Raw genomic sequence first — 25,288 nt, 5'->3', positions numbered from 1 at the left:
TATCCATGTAGAAAATACATGTACTTAATGGATAGGCTAATATTTATACGAGTGTTGGACTCCCTACACCAGTTGCGGGGGGCGTTAATGATGAGAATCTTTGTGGGGGTGAGAAATGATAATGTTAATTTTAAATGCCCAGCGAAGCGGACGGGTACAGCTAGTCTTTCATAAGTATATTAAATTTGATTGAGTATTGAACCTGAAACACGTAGTTTAATCAGGCTAAAGAGGAACTCGAGCAGCGGTCAGGGAACATTTTTAATTATTACCCCAAAATATTTTTGTGTAAGTTGATATTACGCCATGGCGAAGAACAAAAAAAAAACGAAATCGCTTCTTTTTAGCATATTTCATATTATAGACCCCCCTGATAATCTTAAAAAGGAAAAAATAACTAAAAAATTTATTTATACATAATTTATTCAATTTATAAATGTAATACATAACGGTAATAATAGTAATATATGTAATATACAGTTGAGGGAAAAAAATCGCCCCCACAGCAAAATAATAGTAAATGATAATTTCTTGTTATTTTATAATTAAAATGATATTTTTCTTGTATTATTAGACGAAAAAACTAGTTTAAATTTTATATATTTATAGCCCCCATAAAAACTATTTTTTTAATGTAAATGATTTTCTTCTGTTTTACCCCCCAAAATTTCATTCTACCCCATTTGGGGTAATTTACCCCGGTTCCCCGACCGCTGAACTCGAGCAATGAGGTAATAAGTCGGTGGTGTGTTCCAGTTAATCCAGTTGTGCGATGGTCTGATGGCGTCGGGGGCCCACGCGGAGTGCATCGCCGGTCTAGAACCCGTCGCTGTCAAAGTCTTCAGCAGTATGGGAGGTGAGTACTTGACGGACCTCACATGCCATAGAGCAGCGGTCGGGTAACCGGGGTAAAGTACCCCAAATGGGGTAAAATGAAATTTTGTGGGGTAAAAATGAAACTTGTGAGTAAAAAGTATATATTGAAGTGAAACTTTTTTAGAATCGTTAAAATTTTAATTATTGTTTTCTTTTCAAAATTATTATGGGGGCTATAATATTAAAGATACTAAAAAGAAGCGATTTCGTTTTTTTGTTCTTCGCCCTGAGGTAATATCAAGTTACACAAAAATATTTTGGGCTTATAATTAAAAAAGTTCCCCGACCGCTGACACAGAGGATCACTTGTGATCATCGACGAATTAAGACGACTTTTCCCGTGTAATAAAAATCAAACTCCCAAAATGGATATAATTTATTAAAATGGATATTAGGCGTTTCGGTCAGAGGGGTGGGGCAGCCGTTCTACTATACAATTGTGAGTTAGACCTCATGTCTCAAAGTGGATGTTGAGCTCGTTCAATAGTACAAATACATATATGCGGGAAATAAAATTCTCGCGACCCTTAAAGCGGGAATTAGGATATCGACACTTGAAAGGCAAACGTGACTAAGCGACAATGCGTGAACTTTACAGGAGACTAATTTAAAGTTGAAATACCTGAAAAAAAATATTATTTTAACGAATCTAGCTGTAGGATTGAAATGATTTTAATAGACCTAGAAATATATTTTTTTTGCGCATCGAATATGGTTATTGCCTATCATTTATGTACAAAGCAGTTATTGTCGCTTAGTCGCGTTTGCCTTTCAAGCGTCGATTGTCTTGAGTTGCTTATCTATAACTAATTTATGTATATTAATCTATGGTTGTGAATGTGGTATATACAAATTTTGTTGTTTAATCTTATACAGTAATGATGTTTGCGTGAAACGTCGAAGGTGCCAGTCTTTGATTTGCCGTTAGCAACGCCATCTATCGTTGAATGTTAAATGTGAGCGTCGACTGTAAATATCGATAATTTTGAATAGAGTTCGGTTTCAGGTAACGTGTTAGGCCGAGCTCAACAGCAAGAGGCGCAGGCGACCAGAGAAGTGCTCTTCTATATGCTGCAGAAGACCATGCATCAACAGAAGGTATCGGCTTTAGTATAGCTATCCAAGTACAGGGTGTTCCGCCTTAAAACGGACCTTTAATTACAAAGATGAATGTTGCGAATTAAGGGAAATGTCGCTTAAGCCAAATATCCTTTCACTCCTCGATAATATGGGGATTATGTAATGTGGGTATAATATTATATAATTAACAAGTGCGTGCGCCAAGCCTTAGTTCGCGAACTATGAAGAACATCTGTCAAGGCTTTAATAAGCATTAGATTACCTGGAACCGCTGCGTTCATCCACAGTGCGTTTCCAGAGATCATTTTTGCCACGTATCATCCGGCTTTGGAATGAGCTCCCCTCCACGGTGTTTCCCGAGCGCTATGACATGTCCTTCTTCAAACGAGGCTTGTGGAGAGTATTAAGCGGTAAGCGGCGGCTCGGCTCTGCCCCTGGCATTGCTGAAGTCCATGGGCGACGGTAATCACTCACCATCAGGTGGGCCGTATGCTAGTCTGCCAGCTTAGGCAATAAAAAAATTAAAAAAAAAACAGGAATTCCACATGACCACAACTGCTCTGCCAAGAGCAACCGACTGTAATGAATTAATATCCAGTTAATAAATTGAGAATTCTATTTTAGGTGCTAGAGCTAGTGTCGTGTATACTGTCTCTGACGCAAGAACACCCGGAGAGCTACTATCGATACTCGGAGCTGGCCACCGACACGTTGCTCAACTTGTTGTCTCAGAGGTCTGTAGAGCTGGACTCATGTCTAGCAGTGTCGGCGCTAGAGCGATTGCTAGAGACGGTGTATAAGGACGTTCTGCTAGAGCAGAGCCGGGTCGAGGTGCTACTGAAGATTCTGTTTAAAGCACCACCAGATCAGGTAGATTTTTTTTTTAAATTTATATTAAATTAACCATAAGTTTCCAGTTATTGAGACTTTAGAACTCATATCTCAAGATGGGCGGCATTTACGTTGTAGAATGTCTATGGGCGTTGTAATCACTTAATATCAGGTGGGCCGTGAGCTCGTCCCATACAGGCCCATAGATATATCCCTACCACTAGTAAATGCGCAACTTTATAAATATTGTTACGCGCTGGGGTTCGGGATAAACAAAATTTCACCAACGTACAACTTAAAAACTGTAACACTTAAAACACTCAACAAACATTTTAAAACTCCCAATTCGCTTCTTCCGCTTCGCTTCAGGTGATCCGTTCGCTGTTTCGCTTCGAGTAGTTCTGATTACTGACCGACTGCGTGCCATCTCTACAACGCTTTTACAGCCGATACCTCATTCTTAGAATTATCGAGAATACTCCACACATCTCTAGTAGTAGTTTCCGATATCTGTCAATAGATGGCGTTATACTTCTCGAGCGTTCTAGCTGCTACTAGATCCTTCGATATTCGTTCGACTATTCGGCGATAGATGGCGTTACTGTTACCGGCGTAACAATATGATTTATATTACACCAGTATTAATATATTAAGTATTTATTTCCTTAGAGAATTTGGTATTCCGGAACAGTCTCGTCGCTCGATACGAATGCACCGCCTTATCCATTAGGTCACGATTTAATCAGTATATTTTTTTTTGTTTTCAGTCCACAACGCCACCGAAGCTGAAACTCCGCTATCTATCAATAATAATGGTGCTACTAAGGAAGGTCCTGGTACTGATACCGGAGAGCGAGATATTATTATCGATCAACTACTTGAAGTCGACCTGCGTGTCGCCGCAGTCGATCTTCTTCAACGCGAAAGCGGACGTGGACCCGCTCAACGTGCTCAACGTGAACGAGAACTGCGCGAATCTGTCCCCTGACGTGGTGCTCGTAAGGTTCCTTTTCAAAACGCTGACTTACGCCGTTACGGAAGTGGAGAAGAATTACGAGCCGAATCCGAAGTACGATACCGACGAGAACAGGTTGCTGTATTCCGTGTGCGTCAACATCGTCGTGCAGGTCAAGCAGATGTTGCATTTGACTAGTAAGTGGGCGTTTTATTTACGAGTGCGTAGGCGGCTGACTGGCCCCCATGCGGTTTTGTTATTTTTTTATTGTTTAGAGGGGTGGACGAGCTCACAGCCCAACTGGTGTTAAGTGGTTACTGGAGCCCATAGACATCTACGACGTAAAAGTCCATCCACCTAGAGATATAAGTTCTAAGTTCTCAAGTATAGTTACGACGGCTGCCACACCCTTCAAACCGAAACGCATTACTGCTTCACGACAGAAATAGGAAGGGTGGTGGTACCTACTCGCGCGGACTCACAAGAGGTCTTACTACCACCAGTAATTACGCAAATTATAATTTACGTTATTCCTTCACCGTGGAAGTCAATCGCGAACATTTGCTAAGTACGTATTTCATAGAAAAATTGGTACCCGCCTGAGATTCGAACACCGGTGCATCGCTCAACACGAATGCACCGGACGTCTTATCTTTTAGACCACGACGACTAATACAAACAATCGAGCTATACAAGCGTGGTGTCTTCCAGCTGGCTGCCTGTTCCCTCTGATATCGAAGACGGCGCAGAGTCTCCTGCACAACGAGCAGAGCGGCCTCAACACGGGCCTGTACAGTCCGGACGAGAACATTCCACTCGACACACTCAACATGATATGCCTACGAGCTGCCCACGCGCTGCCCCTGCTCACCGCGCACTGGTCCCATTTGCTCATCAGGTCAGTGATTAAAAAGGATTGCTCAAAATAAATACGCACTGGATAGCCGTGGCAGAGCCATCTGAAATCTCCAAATACCCACTACTTCAAAATAAACTATGACCAATATGGCTGGTTTGATCAAAAGTTGGCTGTGGTTCTTAAACATGTTTCTACATGTATGGGCAAACGCGCACATTGTGTTGCATACATTTTTCATCAGAGTCATTCATTCGAAGTAAAGCGTCGCGTACTCGTCAGTTGGTTTAAGCTTATCAATAAATAATTTCTAAAGTTGTCATCATCATTATTACAACAAAAGGAAGCCTGGACACACCGTTCAATACAATGTTAGTAGTAGTTTTTGTAGACGGTAACATGAGAGTAGATAGTGTGTGAGGGTAGACGGTAAATTGAGATGGGGTCCTCTTAAAAATACGTATGCGAGTTTTTGAAGTGAAACTTCTTTAGGCGCATGAGGGTAAATTTTTTACAGATGTAACGTCACGCAGGTATGCAACGGAAGTGTCGAAAAGGAGGGAAAGAGCGATCGAGACCGATTGAGAGAGAGAGTAAGAAAGCTAGCCATGGAGTGAGAGTAGGGAGCAAGCAAGTGAGAAAGGTCGAGAGAAAAGTGAGATAGAATGCTCAGTTCCTACATACTTTAATACATACGTATAAAGTATTTTATTTTTAATAACAGCTGTGAGATGTTTTAATACTAACGTGTGTATGAAACCTCTTGTAGTGAATTTTAATGTAGGATATACGTAAAGTTAAAATATCAATTCAACGAGGGCGCTACCTCATACTATAAAAGGTGATTTACAATTATTTACTAATGACGAAATTTTACTAATAATATACTTAGACATTTAGGATAGTTGTATTTTAATTTTTGAAGGTTTCACTTCTAACGCGTGTGAATTGCACACATGTTATTTTTTTTTCCCTAAGGATTCGCTAGTAGCATAAGAGGCTATTCCAGCGGGTGAGCTCGTGAGCTCAACCTGAGAGAATTTTCTAACACTAGCAAGAGCAGTGTTTCGCAGTATCGACCACCGGATAGGAAACGCAACGCACAGAAGATTGGGCGAGAAACTTAGTGGGCTGTGTCTGTGGGATACGTGAGTGCAAAGATGACGTATGAACGTATACTGGTGGTAGAATGTCTTGGGAGTCCGCACGGGTAGATACCACCACCCTGCCTGTTTCTGCCGTAAAGTAGTAATGAGTTTCGGCTTGAAAGGTGGGGCAGCCGTTGTACTATTCTGAGACCTTAAAACTCATATCTTAAGGTAGGTAGCGGTGTTTGCGTTGTAGATGTCTCTTGTCTCCGGTAACCACTTAAAATCAGGTGCGCCGTGAAAAAAGACCTACTGTGCCAATCCTGCATAAGGAGGGACAAGGACAAGAAGATCTCTGGTTCACTATTGTGATGTTCCGTTTCAGATTGAACTTCCTGACGCACAAGTATTGGCAGAAGCTGGTCGGCTTCGTCCGCAGCTTGCCGCTGGGCGCCGGCGGCGGGCTCGCGGCCCCGCTCAGGGTCGACGTGCTGCAGATAGCCTGCGTCATGGCTTACTGTGAATATTTCGTAAGTGTCCCTCATATACAACCGCGTGAACCACGTACAATGTACAATCGTGTAGTAAAAATCAAACCCGCAATATTATAATTTGCCTAATTACTGGTGGTAGGACCTCTTGCGAGTTCGCGCGGCTAGGTACCATCACCCTGACTATTTCTGTAATGCGTTTCGGTTTGAAGGGCAGCCGTTGTAACTATACTGAGACCTTGGAACTCATATCTCGAGGTAGGTGACGCATTTACGTTGTAGATGTCTATGGGCTTCAGTAACCACTTAACACCGGGTGGGCTGTGAGCTCGTTCACCCATCTAAGCAATAAAAAAAATATATAAAAAAAGTACAGGGTGTTGTATTTTATCAACAACTGGAAGTGTTTTTTTTTTTGTAAATAGTAAAACGAAAAGAATAAGTGCAATACAGTCTAATGAATCGTAAATCTTTAGGTGTTATAGTCGGATTTCGAGTAAAATTAAAACTAGTGGCTGGACGTCGTGATAATTAAAAGTTTTTTTTTTTTTGTGAGAAAAGAACAAAGTAGATTTTGTGTATCTTTTCAATCTTTAAAGCATAAAGTATTAAAATCCAAGAACTGAAATATTATATTTCTTCAAGTGCATTGGATTAAGACACTTCAATTCTAAAGGTGTGATATTATATGTAGTACTCATGTCCATTTATATCGTTGACAGGTAGAAAACGGTCTCACCGAAGCGGTACATCTAACCTGGCTACTGGTGAACAGAGTTCATATACTAGTCAGTCAGTTCTCTCAAACTCTGGTCCAGGGTCTCATCTCCAGAGTTCAGCAGACGAGTGGAGCGTCCGGCTTGCTGCTGCAGGCCATCGCCGCTAGATGTCAGGGCTGTTTGAAGGTGAGGTGGCAATAGGACAATCGCGACACGACTTAATGTAATAGAATTAAAACAATAATTCAGTCACAATCCTTGTGAAACATCAATGACTTGAAGTACTTTGATAAATCCCTATATATATAAACGAATTGCTGTTCGTTAGTCTCGCTAAAACTCGAGAATGGCTGGACCGATTTGGCTAATTTTGGTCTTGAATTATTCGTGGAAGTCCAGGGAAGGTTTAAAAGGTGAGAAAATATAAAAAAAGCTCGAAATCATATAAAAACAAACAACTTTGTTTTTCCTTTGATGTGTCCCCTTGATGTGTCTTTTATTTATCGATTGAGGCAGTACGAAGTCTGCCGAGTCAGCTAGTAGCTTAATAAAATATAAAAAAAAGATTTTCATCCATTGTTAACGTCGAAATAATCCGGTCATCGTTCTCGTCGAACCCGTCGCTTGCGACGAAGGGCTCGGCGAGTAAATTAACCCACAGACACAGCCCACTGAGCTTACGCCGGATCTTCTCAGTGGGTCGCGTTTTCGATCCGGTGGTAGATTCTGCGAAGCACTGCTCTTGCTAGGGTCAGTGTTAGCAACGCTCCCGGTTAGAGTTCCGTGAGCTCACCTACTAGTTAAGGTTACACTGAAATAGCCTCTCAAGGCCATCAGCTTAGGTAGGGAAAAAAAACTAAAAAGCCCTGTCAGCTCAGTTACTCGCCCGGCTATGTTGAAGAGGTCTCTCAAGACCATCAGCTAGGAAAAAAAAACAGATAACTCCATATTATAGCTGCCTTTATTGTCATTATGCGTTCTATAGTCAATTTTTAGTCAGCATAATTATTTTGGCCTCTAATGACGTCACGCGTTATTTAATTCTGTTTCCTCGAGTTTTTTAACGTGGAGACGGCAATTTAATAAAAGAAAACCGTCCGAGCGTAGCCTCTTAGACTGCCAGCGAAAAGATAGGAAAAAAAATATCTAATCTATCTCGTTGATCGCAATGTATGTATGTATATATATTTATATATTGCTGAACCGCCTTAACATCCACAGCGTTACTTGAATATTCACGTTCACAAAGATTCCTTTCCCCAGGACGAGTTCGCTTTGAACGTGTACAAGATCCTGTCGTTTTGCCACGAGAGTCAGTCCGGGGCGCTGGTGTTCCTCATATGCCGGATCATCGGGAAACTGGAGCCCGCCATCGCGGTCAAGTACGTGGCCTGTCGAACTGTTCAACTGTTAAATGAAGTTGATAGATAGATACAAATTGATAGATAGATACGATCGTTTGGAACCTCTGGGTCTGCGGAGGGACTTCGGTTCCCTCTGTATTTTGTACCGTATGTTCCATGGGGAGTGCTCTGAGGAATTGTTTGAGATGATCCCCTCATCTCCTTTTTATCATCGCACCTCCCGCCATCAGAGCAGAGTTCATCCATATTATCTGGAACCGCTGCGTTCATCGACAGTGCGTTTCCAGAGGTCTTTTTTGAGAGAGAAGGAAGAGGAGAAGAGGAATTAAATAAAAATAACAATTTTGTTTTTCCTTTGATGTGTCCCCCGTCGGACGGATTCCTTTTGTTTGTTTTAAGTTTATTTTATACAAAAGTTTAGGTCTTTTATTTATCGATTAAGGCACTACGAAGTCTAACGGAGTCAGCTAGTTCTAAATAAAACATTCCAGGTTCGCAAAACTGGCGATAGAACGTTGTCGTGCGCTCAAAGACGTGCCGCCCGACAATATGAACGCGCAACTATCGAAAGAGGACGTCCAAGTCGCGTTGGAGCTTTTGCAGCGGGACAAAGTTCACGTCAGGTAAACTTAACATTACGTATCTTTAGTATCGAAGCGGCTTAATGTGGCGTTACTGGTGGTAGGACCTCTTGTGAGTCCGCACGGGTAGGTACCACCACCCTGTCTGTTTCTGCCGTGAATAAGTTACGTGTTTCGGTTTGAAGGGTGGGGCAGCCGTTGTAACTGAGACCTTAGAACTTATATCTCAAGGCGTGTGGTGGTGCTTACGTTGTAGATGTCTACATGCTCCAGTAAGCAATTAACACCAGGTGAGCTGCGAGTTCGTCCACCCATATCAGCAATAAATAAAAAATGATTTCTTGGTAAACACTTAAAAATGTAATTAAATTATTATTTTCGATTTTAATATTTTAAGTTACATAATATGCGCTTGATTTTAAAGAGACGGAAAGAGTACTTTGTTCTTTTCTAGACTAACGGAGAAACTCATAGGATACAAATTTTTATAGATTTTTTAGTTAAACCACTTCAATTCTAAAGGTACAATTTATTATTAGTGAACCGATTTATTTATTTTAGCTATTGTATTAATATATTTTTTTAAATCAGGTACCCGGCGCTGGTGATGGAATTAAACTCTTTAGCGTCGAGCGTGTTCGACTTATCGCCTCTCGACTTGTCGCAGGACCGAGCGATCAACCCCCAGCACGTGCTGACCACCAATGTCGATTCTGGCTGGCTCTTGAACCAGATTAAAAATAGGTACGTTCTTTTCTCTCTTTGTTTTGTTGTCATCTCTCTTGTTTGCATATAGTCCTGTTTTTTTTTAAGTGCTTTTATGACTTAGTAACTAAGACCTTTAAGTCATGTCTTATTTTAATTTATATTCTTATTTTTATGAAAAATAATAATTTGGAGTAAAATTAAATGAAATGAGATGATATGATATGGGATGCAATATAATCTCAGTAAAATGGTGGTCGTTTACTGAGATCTTTTCATTGGACTTTTTGGAGGATCCCGAGAAGTTACGTCCAGCGGCTTTGTTTCATTTTCCCACATTTGTGCACTTTCACAGATATTAAACAGTTAATAAACCACCATTATTACACATTTAAACCTGAAGAAACACTAAATAGACAAAATAAAACAAATCACACAATTTCACTCCTCGCATTCCCGTCAAAAAGTCGCATATAACCTGTACTCGTATCGCTTCACAGATGCTGCAGGTCTGACTGTGTCCCGCCGAAGATGTCGAAGCACAACCACCTGGCGGAAATACTCTCGAACCTCTCCCACGAAGATGTGAGCACCGTGATGTCATGTCCGGAATTCGAAAGGAAAATTCTATGTTCGGCATTTAAAGTGGCCAGCGACAGCTACTTGAGAGAGTTCCTCAATGTCTACGCAGAATACGAAAGGAAAGAGCTAGAGAAAGATAAGGCAAGAGAACGAATCGGCTTGAAGAGGGATGAGGAGATGACGTCATCGATCGACAGCAACAAACTAACAGTCGCGAACACGCTGCACGTGTTCAAGAAGAGCGACAACAAGGAATCGAAATCTCAATTCTTCATACCGATAGCGGACAACGAGAAGGAGTTTGGGAATTTGCAGCTTACTGACGACGAAATAGAGTTGAGTTTGCCGGAGCTGCCCGTGATGTACCGCGTCGCGTTATCGACGTTCGACAGGTCCCTAATTGAAGTTATACGGCTGTTCCCGAAACAGAACCGGCCATTGAGCCAGTCGGAGAACTTTGACTTGAGCGTTGAACACACAGTGGACCGTTATACGCGCAGATGCCACCAAGTGTTCCAAGACAAGCTGTTTTACCACGAGTACGTGACGCTGCAGACGGTACTGACCGGTTACTTGGACGCCGCGACCAGAATAATGAACGCCATAGACGAGGCCGACTGTGATCTATTAGAAAAATGCATCGAGAACATTCTGCCGCTGACAATAGCCAAGAATATTTCGGTTTTTTGCGTCATTTCCCTGCAGTACCTGTCGTTTTTGATTAAGAACAAGAGTATTGTCGAGTCGCCCGTGCACGCGGACGTCTCGTTTCGGGCCACGGACGCTGCGACCCGGCACGTGACAGTCGACAGCCTCGTCGCGGTGACAGTCGAGAACGTGTCAAAAGCCTTGGCCGTCAGAGAGATCTGGATGGAGTTGAACGCCGATAGCAACGCTAATAGAACCCAATCGGCGATCAGCTGTTTATACGCCGTCGTCAAGTACTTGGTCAAGGTACATACAATTTTTATATTTAAAAATTATTCTTTTTTTTTATTATTGCCCTTATAGGCAGACGAGCATACGGCCCACCTGATGGTGAGTGGTTACCGTCGCCCATCGACTTCAGCAATGCCAGGGGCAGAGCCAAGCCGCTGCCTACCGCTTAATACACTATTTAAAACAAAAATTATTTTATTACGGTCCATTTGGTTTTGAGTGGTCACAGAAGCCCATAGTCATCGAAATAATTGCCTTAGAAGAAACCTATCAGTTTTATTGATAATGAAAACTTAAATTTGTCTATTTAGGTTTTAAAATCTAATCTAGTGTTTTTTTTTCACTGATTATTTAAGTTTTTTTTCAATATTAATAATATATATAATATACTCAAACTCAAATATACTCAAACAATTTTTTTCTAAATGCAACGAATTCTAAAATAAGTTTACAGTTCGAAATTTTATTAACGACGTGTCCCTCATTCGAGTCGAGTTTAGGATCTAACAGTGTCTTTTTAGTGCGAGTTTTTTAACGTTCTCGACAGCGTTAAAGGTTAACATAAATTTGTATGCAGTTGGAACGTTTACTCACGTTTGCCGCTAGGGGCGCTGTTCCTACTCCATACAAATTTAAGTTAACTCTTACGCTGTCGAGAACGTTAAAAAACTCGCACTAAGCACGCTGTTCTCAAGTGCTAATAGCAGCCAAGAGACATGACGTCACAAGTCTCTTTACAGTCATAAACGAAATGTTTGCAGGACACAAAACCTCTCGTCCTAAAACATTACATGCGAACTGACGATTCCGGTCCAAAGCCGGATATACTAATAACCGGCGATAAGCTGGTCACCCTTGTCGAATACTGGGAGGACAATTTCTACGCCGGTCATGGATATGTGATGCCCAAATGCTATAAAAAGCCGTTGGAGAGTATGCTTGTCAGTTTGGCCAGGTGAGAATCAATTGTGTTTTTTTACTTAATACAATTGGGCAGATGACATTTGTTGTTTTATTCGTGTTTTCAATAATCAACTTTATGACTCTTCCCGACATCTATTGGCGAATAATAATGCTATTTTTACTGCTTTAAAGAAACACAACAAGAAAACGTTATAAAAAAAAGCCGAGCAAAGCTCGGTCATCATCTAGTTCTATTTATATTTTATAATATCGAGGAGTGATGGGTTATTTGTTTTAAGCGACATTTCGCTTAACACGCGACATTTATCTTTGTAATTAAAGGTACACTTAATTTGGTAGCATCAATGTTTTGGAGTTTTTAACAGTAGGCAGGGGGGAGCTTTTAACTCTGTCCTTGATATTTCTGACGTACATGAGCCACGATAACCACTCACCATCAGGTGGGCAGTATGCTCGTCTGCCTACACGGGCCATAAATAAAAAAAGTTTATTCAAATAGCTAAATAAGGTTTTTTGTCTAGATATTTTTTCCATGATTTAAACTTTAAATGGCTCTCCTGTAAAGTTGCAATAAATGTCGCTTAAACGATATCATAATATTATAAATTAATATATTTTTTTATTGCTTAGATGGGTGACTAGCTCACAGCCCACCTGGCGTTAAGTGGTTACTGGAGCCCATAGACATCTACAACGTAAATGCACCACCCATCTTGAGATATAAGTTCTAAGGTCTCAAGTATAGTTACAACGGCTGCCCCACCCTTCAAACCGAAACGCATTACTGCTTCACGGCAGATATAGGCAGGATGGTGATACCTACCCGCGCGGACTCACAAGAGGTCCTACCACCAATAAAAATGTTTTGTTAAATGTTTTGGTTAAACTGCGACTGCAAGGAATGGAGTTTTTAATTGAATCTCTTATTGTCACTAATGTTCTGATTGCAGATTAGATGTTGTGAGTAACGTGGCGCTTATCCCACCGATAGCCTGGTCGACAGTGGAGGTGGCCATGAAAAAGGACCAACTGCAGAAGATAGAGCTTCCGCTTCAAGCTCTCCAGGATCAGGATGTTCTGGAAGCTTTTCTATTCAGGTAGAGAAGACGTCTGGTGTTTAAAAGTAGTCAAAGAAAACCAAAATCGTGGTTTGAACTGTACGTCCTACGGTTTAACCTTTTGATTTTCGTGTAGGTACTGAAGTAATTTCTGTGAAGTACTACTCCTGCTAGGACTAGTATTAGCAACGCTGGTTTGAGCCCCGAGAGCTCAGCTACGCGTTAGGGTTAGGCTGACATACCCTCTCAAGGCTATCAGACTAGGTAGGAAAAAAGGAAGTAATTATGTCGATATCTGTTTATTATTTTTTATTTTTAATAATTATTATTATATTATAATACTTTGTATTAATTGTATGTATATTTACGGAGATATGTATGTGTATATGTATGTGTACATATACGTATATGTATTTCACTGGAATGGTACACCGCGCGTAGTACGTTTCCAAATAATTCTTGTCCACCTGATGGTTGTCTGGAAGAGATCGCTCTTAGCGATAAGACCGCCAATTGTACTTTTTTGTTTTTAGTGTATCGCACTGTTTATTTGTTTTTTGGTGTACAATAAAGAATACTCTCTCTCTCTCTCTGTTACTAAGGTAGTAGTAGACTCTGGGAGAGACCAAACCGAAGATATTCAGATTGAATCTATTTCTAAGAGGCCTAAAAGACTAAAGCATACCTTAATAAACAAATGAAGGCATAGTTAGGCAATTACTGGTGGTAGGATGTGTGAGTCCGCACGGGTAAGTACCACCACCCTGCCTAGTTCTGCCGTGAAGCAGTAATGCGTTTCAATTTGAAGGTTGGGGTAACCGTTGTAACTATACTGAAACCTTATAATTCATATCACGAGGTGGGTGACGCATTTACGTTGTAGATGTCTATGGGCTTCAGTAACCACTTAACACCAGGTGGGCTGTGAGTTCGTTCACCCATCTCGAACTCACAAGAGGTCCTACCACCAGTGAACGCACTACCAGTACGCATTTAATTGCAAAAATTGGTATCCGCTTGTGGGATTCGAACACCGGTATAATTGATACAAAAACGTCGGGGATCTTATCCTTCAGGCCGCTACATAAGTACCTACTATAGTTATTTGGTGTACATGTAATATGTTTGTGTGCAGGGTCAATCTGATAGGCTGGTCGAACAAGAAGCAGTTCGAGGAGATATGGGTGGGGCTGCTGGGCGCGCTGCAGGGGAACGGGCCGCACTGCGCCGTGCGCGGCGTCACGCAGCTGCTGCTGAGCGCGCTGCCCCGCCGCGCCGCCGCCCCGCTGCACGTGCCCCGCGCGCACCCCCCCGCACCTTCCGGCGGGTGAGCACGCGCCCGCACACGATCTTACCAATAGATTATTGTTTTTTTTACTGCTTTTGTAGGCAGACTAGCATACGGCCCATCTGATGGTAAGTGGTCACTGTCGCTCAGGGACGTCAGCAATGCCAGGGGCAGAACCAAGCCGCAGCCTACCGCATAAGCATTATTATTATGCATTACTATTATTATGCGGACGTTTTTGAGACGCTGAGTGTGTATCTTGGGTTTTTTAATACATCAATGCATCTAAGCCATAAAAAAAACGAGCAATATCAAGGGACATTAGTCAAACCATTGAACACATAATTTCAGTACAGTAGATTAGGGGAAACAGAGACTAGAGGTAGAATAGGGACAAATCTGGGATGTCACAATACTTTTGTTGAGTTGTTAGAGATTTAACTTTGTTGAACTAAAAATGACTTTGATTTAGTGTGTATAAATATTAAATCATTTAATTTAGTCATCAAAGCTTTGTATGTAAATCAATAAACATAATTCACAAAATTAATTACCTAAAGTTAGGTACCTACCTAACAACTAAATAGTGCCAAACAGATCAGAGTTAACTTTTACGCTATCGAGAATGTTAAAAAACTCGCACTGAGCACACTGTTCGTTTATTATTTTCTAGAATGCAACAGTTGAGGAACATTCTAGTCGGGACTTCGCACTACACTCTATTCGACGATATCAATTTGGAGAGGGTCGCCCTCCTCGATGACGGCTTCGACGGCTACCATTACGCACAGTTCAGCACGGCCTACCTGAAAATGGCTTCAGGTGAGTTTTATAGGTAGGCAGCGGCTTGGCTTTGCCTCTGGCTGATAATTGCTGACTTCCATGAGCGACGGTGACCGCTTACCATCAGGTGGGCCGTATGTTCGTCTGCCTACAAAGGCAATAAAAAAAAATATTGCGTCACGGCAGAAATAGGCAGGCAGGGCGGTGGTACCTACCCGTGCGGACTCACAAGACGTCCTACCATTTAGGTATGTATCTCATACCAGTCAGTCGACGGTCGCATCTATACGAATGCACATGGTGTATAATAGTGCTATCTCTGTCGCACGCAACACTACAACAGTCTTTATTTATGTATTAACATTTATTATTCCTATTGGTGGTGGGATGTCTTGTGAGTCCGCGCCGGTAGGTACCACCACCCTTCCTATTTTTTGCCGTGAAGCAGTAATGCGTTTCGGTTTGAAGGGCGGGGCTGCCGTTGTACTGTACTGAGACCTTAGAACTTATATATAGAACTTATATGCAGTAAAAATAAAAATTACAACTGGCACGAAATTTTAAATATATTTTTGAGAAATCAATTATAAAAAAAAATATCCAGCAATTTTTTGTTTTGCGGACGTTTTGGCATCCCTTGGCGAGTAGCGCCTAGGGATTGATGCCCCTCTCGCCCCCTCGCACACCCCTTGAGACCCACTGCACCCGTCGATATAAGCTAATAATATACAATGTACATGTTGAATTTCAGATATCACTGACGACGCTCCGTTCAAAGTGCGGAAGGAGGTTCGGCGCGCGAGGAAGTGTAAGGAGGTCGACGTTAACAGCTGCCTGCAGATACTCATGGACGTGACGTCACAGATGCTGGAGCCGAAGGTTCTAGAGACAGTGCACTCATTCACTCATTCACTCACTCACTCACTCATTCACTCTGCACTCACTTGTTTAGCTATATGCACAAAAGTATAGTGGTAGACTTAATGCTGTAGACAGTAGGGTGCTTTCTGTTCTTACTTGAGCTGATAGCCTTGAGAGGCCATATCAGCGTAACCTAACGTGTAGGTGAGCTCACGGGGCTCAAACCTGACGAGGTTGCTAACACTGGCCCTAGCAAGAGCAGTGCTTCACAGAATCTACCATCGGATCGGAAACGCGACCCACCGAGAAGATCCGGCGAGAATCTCAGTGGGCTGAGTCTGTTAATTTTAGGGTTAATTTACTCGTTGAGCCCTTCGTCGCAAGCGACGGGTTCGACGAGAATGGTGACCGGTGCTTGAGGTACCTAAAAGTACCGTTAGTGGATCGGGAGGATCCGAAATAACGTGTTTAGGGCGACGTCGACTGTTTACAGTTGGGTGCTGTGGTAAGGGCATCGCTCTACTTGCGACGTTAATGATCCCAAGGCGGTAGACCGCAACCTTCGTGTAATAGTATATAAAACGCGGGTAACTTAACGCCGGCTAAGTCTGCTAGTCTAAAAAACAAATTTGTCCTTCGTGAGTTTTTTTTTTCTCCTACCTATGCTGATAGCCTTGAGAGGCTATTTCAGCTTCACCCTAACGTGTGTAGGTGAGCTCACGGGGCTCAAACCGGAGTGTTGCTAACACTGGCCCTAGCAAGAGCAGTGCTTCGCAGAATCTACCACCGGATCGGAAACACGACCCACTGAGAAAATCCGGCGAGAAACTCAGTGGGCTGTGTCTGTGGGTTAGTTTGCTCGTCGAGCCCTTCGTCGCAAGCGACGGGTTCGGCGAGGACGGTGACCGTTGCTTGTGGTGCCTAAAAGCACCGTTAATGCATCAGGAGGATCCGTAATGACATGCTTTGGGCGACGTCGACGGTTTACCATTCGGTCTACTGGGTCGGGTATGTAGTTTCCAGCGGCTACGATGAGAGGGTTCTCATGTCGTGCCGCCTTCTCAAAATGGCGCAGCGATGCCGACTGTAGATACTTAGTTCGTGAATATTATTTAATAAATGTCACTAAATCCAAAGTTACATTTGGGATAATCTTCTAATATATAAAATTCTCGTGTCACGGTGTGCGTGATTGAACTCCACCGAAACGGCTGACCGATTTTCGTGAATCTTAGCGTGCATATCGGTCAGGGTTGAGAATCGAACATCTATTTTTCATCCCCCTAAATGTTAAGGGTGGTCCACCCCTAAATTTTTTTTATTTTTTAGACCTAATTTTTTGTTTTTATTTTTCTATGATACAGCATACAAAAATACATACAACACTAAATTTTCACCGCTCCACGATCAACCCTTATTTTTTATTTGCTAATTAAAAACTTTAATTTTTTTGGCAAGATCTTTTTTTATTTTGTCATGACTTCAAATTAAAAAAATCATATTACTCTCAATTTTCACTCTTATAGGATCAACCCCTATTTTTCCATCCCGATTTTTATTTTTTTTATTATATGTACAGATCCGCAATAAGGTTGCAAGATGGCAATCAAATATTATAATTGAGTCGACTATTATCAAAGCCGGCAATGTGACTTTTGGACAATTATTGGTAAATCAGAAAAACGAATTATTGACTTTGTATTCCATTGGCAATCACAAAACTCTTCTGAACGACATCTTAGATAAATAACAGGTTAAGTATTAACCTTTATTTAATGCAGGTTTTGAACCGTATTCTTTGAAGGAGACGATTATATTCAAATAAATCTGTATTGACATATCAATAACATTTTTTTGTCCAAATGCACAGATTGCTACCTTTGATAATAGACGACTCAATTGTAGTACGATAAATTCATATTCAGAGTTTATAATTTCAAGTTCCTTTAATTATGTTTTTTTTTTAAAGTCTTTATTGATCTTCCGCCCTCGCCGGTCGACTACTGATCAACTATCAATCGATCAGTTATCCCCGCCAGGTGTCACCACTCATCCAGCAAACATCACGTAGTAGGGATGAGGACGAAGCTGGTCTCCTGTCTTACTTACTGACTATACATTATTATAGATTATAATATATTTGAGAGCTATACAATACTATACATTTTTCAGCCATGTTTTTTTGGTTTTATTTGCGTATCAAGAGTATGTTCAGTAGGTCTGAGAATCGGATACTATCTATTTTTCATATCCCTAAGTGATAAGGGTTGTCCACCCCAAAACATTAATTTTTTGGTTATGATGAGGTATTATGTTGTTGAATGAGGTTTTTTTTCCTATACTAGAATTTCTCTAGAAATCTTATTTAAGGCAACACAACGTTTGCCGGGTCAGCTAGTAGTTAAATAAAATCCACTACCTTGATGTTATACGACTCCTTGAGTCAAGATATGGGTGATCCTTTGAGAGTGAATAGAAAGTTTACCTTTGAAATGAATAACTGTTCAGGCTGGGACGGGTCTGGCGGCCCGCGTGGCGCTGCTGTCGTGCGTGATACACACGAGCGGCGCGTTCAGCCAGCCGGGCCAGTGGTGCTGGGCGGCGTCGCAGCTCATCGCGCTCACGGGCCCGCAGCACGCGCGCCTCACGCAGTACAGCGCCGCCGGCCGCCCGCTGCTCACCGCGCTCTCCGCCTGCCTGTGCGTGCTCGACGGGTTCGACGGCCTGCAGGTCGGTGTGTGCTCACGCTACCACTAACTGTACATATAGACGCTTGAAAGGCAAACATGACTAAGCGACAATGCGTGAACTTTACAGTAGACTAATTTAAAGTTGAAATACCGGAAAACAATAATTATTTTAACGAATTTAGCTGTGGGATTGAAATGATTTTAATAGACCTAGAAATAATTTTTTTTTTGCGCGTCGAATATGGTTATTGCCTGTGATTTATGTACAAAGCCGTTATTGTTGCTTAGTCACGTTTGCCTTCCAAGCGTCGATATAATTGTGGGGTTCGCTCAAAGCTCAGTTTTTTGGAAAAGTCACGAAATATATTATTTTAGCACACGTCGTAATTGTTCACCTTATAATGCCCGATCGTCATCTTGACCATCTCTCCTCCGTCCCTTTCTTCCCCATACATTCATCCCATTCACTCTTAACGTTCCGTTTCCCACATTATATTAATTGAAATTGGACTCTATGCATATAAATAATAAGGTCGTCCCGTCAGGAACTGTCAACGGTTCACCAGAAGCTGGTCAAGTCTCTGTCGTCGTCGCACGCGCCGCTCCGGCAGGCGGCGCTGCAGGGCTGCCTGCTGCAGCTGTCGCAGCGCCCGCCCGCGCCCTGCCACGACCTCGTCGCGCAGCTCGACGTCGCCGTCAGACAATACCTGCCCAGGAACAACAGGTCAATTGCCTATCCCATTGACGGTTGAATGATTGTTAGTAGTTGGAAGTTTTAACGTCATAAGCCATAGTCGTCGTGGACTAAAGGATAAGACGTCCGGTGCATTCGTGTTGAGCGATGCACCGGTGTTTCGAATCTCAGGCGGGTACCAATTTTTCTAATGAAATACGTACTCAACAAATGTTCACGATTGACTTCCACGGTGAAGGAATAACGTAAATTATAATTTGCGTAATTACTGGTGGTGGTAGGACCTATTGTGAGTCCGCGCGGGTAGGTATCACCATCCTGCCTATTTCTGTCGTGAAGCAGTAATGCGTTTCGGTTTGGAGGGTGGGGCAGCCGTTGTAACTATACTTGAGACCTTAGAACTTACGTCTCAAGGTGGGTGGCGCATTTACGTTGTGGATGTCTATGGGCTCCAGTAAACACAACACCAGGTGGGCTGTGAGCTCGTCCACCCATCTAAGCAATAAAAAAAAAGCAGTAATGCGTTCCGGTTTGAAGGGCGGGGCAGCTGCCCGTCATGATTTACGCGAGTGTGGTGTTCGCTCACGCGGTCCGGACGCACATAGACACCCTCCAATCCCGACAATACTGCTTTTGCAGGTTAACCGTCGGAGCTCCGTGGTTCGTGAGGAACGTCGACCTACACGAAGACCTGGGCCTCGAATTAATCCGAAAATATATGAAATCAGCGTCGGAACGGTCTTTTGATAAGGCTATGCATCATGATAATCGCCTTATCGTTAACGCCGCTGACTACTCTCCAAATCCTGATCACGCAGGAACCAGTCACCGTCGACGGCCTTGACACGTCCTTACGGATCCATCAGGCTCAATAACCTTTGCATTAGACGCCTTCAGCTCTAACACTAGGAGCAAGCTTCGGGACCCTGGTAACCGTACTCGTGGAACTGGACAAAGAGGTCGACGTGCAACCTAATCCGTGCATCAGCCTGCTGAGTTTTACGCCGGATCTTCTCAGTGGGTCGTGATTCCGATCCGGTAGTAGATTCATTCGCGAAGCGGTTGCTCTTGAGTTGTTAGGTCTCCTTCGGAGGCGCTCGGGCAGCTGTTAACAAATCCCACCCCTCCTGGCTGAGCCTTTGCTCGCCCACCTGTCCAGGTGAAACTGGAAAGGCCTCAGGACCACCAGTAATCTTTCAATCATAAAAAACGGGTGGGCCAGCCGTTGTAACTATACTGAAACATTCGAACTCATCTCTCAAGAAGGGTGGCGGCATTTACGTTGTAGATGTCTATGGGCTCCGATAACTACTCAACATCAGGTTGGCTGTGAGCTCGTCCACCCGTTTAAGCGGTAAAAAATTCTCGATTGTTCGCAGACAAAATGTAATCCCCACAAACTTTTTCCGTACTGCTCTTTATAAGTATAAACAATCTACCCTCCAATAAAATGTAAAAATAAAAAAATTTAAATATCCAAAGCTTTATGTTCTTAATTCCAGGATATCTGTTTACGAGCAGAGCTTGTACTGGACCGTCCTGTTCGCGCTGGTCGAACTCGGACACCCCGACCTCGTGAACATCGCCGTGGACTTCGTGCTCACCGACCCCACCCACTACTGCACCGAGCTAGTCGTCAGGGTGAGGAATGGCTTATGACGTTAAAGCTTTATAGTATATTTAAAATTATTATTATTTATTTTTTATTGCCCTGTAGGCAGAAGAGCATACGGCCCACCTGATGGTGAGTGGTTACCGTCGCCCATGGACTTCAGCAATGCCAGGGACAGAGCCAAGCCGCTGCCTACCGCTTAATACTCTCCACAAGCCTCGTTTGAAGAAGGACATGTCATAGCGCTCGGGAAACATCGTGGAGGGGAGCTCATTCTATAGCCGGATGGTACGTGGCAAAAAATATCTCTGGAAACGCACTGTGGATGACCGCAGTGGCTCCAGGTAGTATGGATGAACTCTACTGCGGTGGCGGGCGGTGCGATGGTAAAAACGAGATGCCGGTATCATCTCGAACAATTCCTCAGAGCACTCCCTGTGGAACATACGATACAGAATACAGAAGGAACCGAAGTCCCTCCGCAGACCCAGAGGTTCCAAACGATCGTTCCGAACGAGAAAATTGCCCTAAACACGCCATTACCGATCCTCCTGATCCATTAGCGGTGCTTTTAGGTACCTCAAGCACTGCTCACCGTCCTCGCCGAACCCGTCGCTTACAACGAAGGGCTCGATGAGTGAATTAACCCATAGACACAGCCCACTGAGTTTCTTGGCGGTTTTTTTTTAATTTTTTTTATTGCTTTGATGGGTGGATGAGCTCACGGTACACCTGGTGTTAAGTTACTGGAGCTCATAGACATCTACAACTTAAATTACGTCACCTACCTTAAGATATGAGTTCGAAGGTCTCAGTATAGTCACAACGGCTGCCCCGCCCTTCAAACTGAAACGCATTACTGCTTCACGGCAGAAATAGGTGGGGTGGTGGTACCTACCCGTGCGGACTCACAAGAGGTCCTCCTCCTCCTCGCGTCGTTTCCTCACTGCTGAGGGTCGTGACTATTATAATTCGACATGATTTTACTCCTTGTGATGTCCTGCCATGTAATTACGCAAATTATAATTTTGCGGGTTTGATTTTTATTACACGATGTTATTCCTTCACCGCTTATTACTGGTGGTAGGACCTGTTGTGAGTCCGCGCGGGTAGGTACCACCGCCCTGCCTATTTCTGCCGTGAAGCAGTAATGCGTTTCGGTTTGAAGGGTGGGGCAGCCGTTGTAACTATACTTGAGACCTTACAACTTATATCTCAAGGTGAGTGGCGCATTTACGTCGTGGATGTCTATGGGCTCCAGTAACCACTTAACATCAGGTGGGCTGTGAGCTCGTCCACCCATCTAAGCAATAAAAAATAAATAAAAAAAAAACCGCGAAAGTCAAACGTGAACACTTATTGAGCACGTATTTCATTAGACAAATTGGTACCCGCCTGCGGGATTCGAACACCGGTGCATCGCTCATCACGAATGCACTGAACGTCCTTTAGGCCACGACGACTAACGATGACGTCTAACTCATCTCTGGGAGACCACATGATGTGTCCGAAGAAGATCATCACATTGGGTGTTAAAGGTGATTTTAATTTCCAGGGCATCGCGAGTGCGCTGAGGAATCAAGTCCTCCCCAAGCAGCTCCGTAGCGCCGCGGTGGACAAGTTCCTGGGCAGCACCGACAGCCGCGCGGAACGACACGTCGTGCTGATATTGATGCTGCATCTGTTTACTGGTGGGCTCATTACACTAGACATAACACTTTACTGGTAGCAGAACCTCTTGTGAGTCAGCACGGGTAGGTAAAACTACCCTCTCTATTTTGCCACGCAGTAATGCGTTTCGGTTTGAAGGGCGGGGCAGCCGTTGTAACTATACCTGAGATCTTAGAACTTATATCTCAAGGTGGGTGACGGCATTTACGTTGTAGATGTCTATGGGCTCCAGTAACCATTTAACACCAGATGGGCTGCGAGCTCGTCCAATCATCTTCCAAAAAAAAATGCTGTGCCGACTCTACCTAGTGGGATAAGGTGAAGAAAAAGAAGAGAATAGATGGCGCTTGAATAGTCTCATCAAATGAATGTTTTTCGTACGATTAGCCATTAGCACCACGAAGCGTGACCGACTTTGTGGATATATACATATCTTTATATTATGTATTAAGTTTTTTTCTGTTTCTCCTCACATGGTGAGAATGTATTCCGAGTCAATGGCGATTTAAAAACGCATACCTTATATTTTTAAAGCAAATCTTAGAATCCTTTGAAATCTGTTGTAAATGTGCAGTCTGTTTGTTTGTCATTCTATCAAGTCGAACCGGAGCAACAGATTGAAATGAGTTTTTTTTAAGTGTAATCATTAGTAGAGTGACATTGAAAAAAATCCAAAGGAATCTAAATTAAAATTTCTTGACCTGCCGGTCATCGTTTTTGTCGAACCCGTCGCTTGCAACAAAAGGCTCGACGAGTAAATTACCTAACCCACAGACACAGCCCACTGAGTTTCTCGCCGGATCTTCTCAGTGGGTCGCGTTTCCGATCCGGTGGTAGATTCTGCGAAGCACGGCTCTTGCTAGGGCCAGTGTTAGCGACGTCGTCAGGTTTGAGCCTCGCGATCTCATCTACTAGCTCAGTGACGCTGATATGGTCCCTCTAGAGTCTAGACCAGTGATTATCAAACTTATTTCTTTTACCGCCCCCTTTGAAAATCAATTATTTTTCAGCGCCCCCCATTTTTTATACACCCTTAAAATTTTAAAACCACAATTTCATTAATTTAATTAATAAATGTTGTATTCATTTTAGTAAATGTAGTACACGTAGTACATATGTATTTGTAGATGCTATTATTGTTTCTTCATATTATTATATGTCCGTACATTGCTACAAAGCGTGTATTTACAAATTTGCAAAGTAAAAACGAATTCTTCTCATCAATATGTTTGTTTAAATTCAGAATTACCAAAATAAATTGCTAGTTCACTGTACTATTACTATGCTAATTTATTAGAACGAAACTATTTTTGTTGAATATCTTTCTCATTAATATAAGATTCTTATCCTAAGATAATTAAAAATTTATATTTCGACTAGTAAATAATACTACTAACAATAATAACTTATTAAACTACGAATAAGCTAAACCTGGAAGTCGTAGAGGATTTAATTTATCTGGGCTCCGTCATAGCTAGTAATGGATCGTCCGAAAAGGATCTCAGAAGGCGAATCAGTATGGCAAAGAGAGCTATGTCCCAAATGGACCGTCTTTGGGCGGACAGAAACATCTCGAGGAATACCAAAAAGCAGCTCGTCACCTCCCTCCTCTTTTCCATTTTTCTTTACGGCGCAGAGACTTGGACCCTCAAGAAAGCCGGCCGCCAACGCATCGACGCGTTTGAGGTGTGGTGCTGGAGGAAAATGCTCGGGATTCGTTGGACAGAACACAGAACCAACGAATCCATTCTTACCGAGCTCAAGATTACAATGCGCCTCAGCACTACATGCGCGCGGAGGAGTTTCGAGATCTTTGGACATATCGCCAGAAAGAGAGGTGACAATCTGGAAACGCTGCTGGTAACAGGCAAGGTATGCGGGAGAAGGCACCGAGGCAGAAATCTAATGCGCTGGTCGGACCAAATACACTCCACTCTCAATACCTCAGTCCACGTAGCTATCCACACAGCCGAGGACAGGCAGGAATGGCGCAAGATGATGCAGGAGAAAGTTATTAGAGGAGGCCACGACCCTCAGCACTGAGGATTATCGACGCAAGAAGGAAGGAAACTACGAAAAATAAATTAATATCATTTCGTATTATAGACATTTTTTTTTATTGCCTTTGTAGGCAGACGACCATACGGCCCACCTGATGGTGAGTGGTTACCGTCGCCCATGGACTTCAGCAATGCCAAGGGCAGAGCCAAGCCGCTGCCTACCGCTTAATACTCTCCACAAGCCTCGTTTGAAGAAGGACATGTCATAGCGCTCGGGAAACACCGTGGAGGGGAGCTCATTCCATAGCCGGATGGTACGTGGCAAAAAAGATCTCTGGAAATGCACTGTGGATGACCGCAGTGGCTCCAGGTAGTATGGATGAACTCTACTCCGGTGGCGGGCGGTGCGATGGTAAAAACGAGACGTTGGTATCATCTCGAACAATTCCTCAGAGCACTCCCCATGGAACATGCGGTACAAAATACAGAGGGAACCGACTTCGGTCGGAGGGACTTCCCTCCGCAGACCCAGAGGCTCCAAACGATCCGTGAGAATGGGATTATCGACAATCCGAACGGCTCTCTTCTGTATGGAGTCAAATGGAAGAAGCTGGTATTTGGGAACCCCGGCCCAGAAATG

The 25,288-nt window shown here is 43.0% G+C and overlaps 1 protein-coding gene across 2 annotated transcripts in view; it reads left to right on the top strand.

Annotated features, from left to right (window-relative positions):
- Positions 1–25,288, top strand: part of LOC101746788 (huntingtin) — a 56,108-nt gene that overhangs the window by 20,349 nt on the left and 10,471 nt on the right. For both annotated transcript variants that reach the window (XM_062676344.1, XM_038020599.2), the window contains exons 22-41: positions 757–856; positions 1,883–1,974; positions 2,581–2,826; positions 3,555–3,939; positions 4,454–4,640; positions 6,072–6,216; positions 6,900–7,082; positions 8,160–8,278; positions 8,752–8,883; positions 9,433–9,585; positions 10,047–11,082; positions 11,829–12,022; positions 12,942–13,088; positions 14,185–14,376; positions 15,011–15,159; positions 15,872–15,999; positions 18,490–18,711; positions 19,217–19,395; positions 20,868–21,006; positions 22,533–22,668. In XM_062676344.1, the coding sequence (XP_062532328.1) occupies positions 757–856; positions 1,883–1,974; positions 2,581–2,826; positions 3,555–3,939; positions 4,454–4,640; positions 6,072–6,216; positions 6,900–7,082; positions 8,160–8,278; positions 8,752–8,883; positions 9,433–9,585; positions 10,047–11,082; positions 11,829–12,022; positions 12,942–13,088; positions 14,185–14,376; positions 15,011–15,159; positions 15,872–15,999; positions 18,490–18,711; positions 19,217–19,395; positions 20,868–21,006; positions 22,533–22,668 (4,264 nt within the window). The remainder of the gene's footprint in view (positions 1–756; positions 857–1,882; positions 1,975–2,580; positions 2,827–3,554; positions 3,940–4,453; positions 4,641–6,071; positions 6,217–6,899; positions 7,083–8,159; positions 8,279–8,751; positions 8,884–9,432; positions 9,586–10,046; positions 11,083–11,828; positions 12,023–12,941; positions 13,089–14,184; positions 14,377–15,010; positions 15,160–15,871; positions 16,000–18,489; positions 18,712–19,216; positions 19,396–20,867; positions 21,007–22,532; positions 22,669–25,288) is intronic.

Source organism: Bombyx mori, chromosome 26, assembly GCF_030269925.1.
Source record: "Bombyx mori chromosome 26, ASM3026992v2".
Classification (NCBI taxonomy): Eukaryota; Metazoa; Arthropoda; class Insecta; order Lepidoptera; family Bombycidae; genus Bombyx; species Bombyx mori.
Note: the sequence above shows the minus strand (reverse complement) of the source record. Positions and strands in the feature narration are given on the sequence as shown.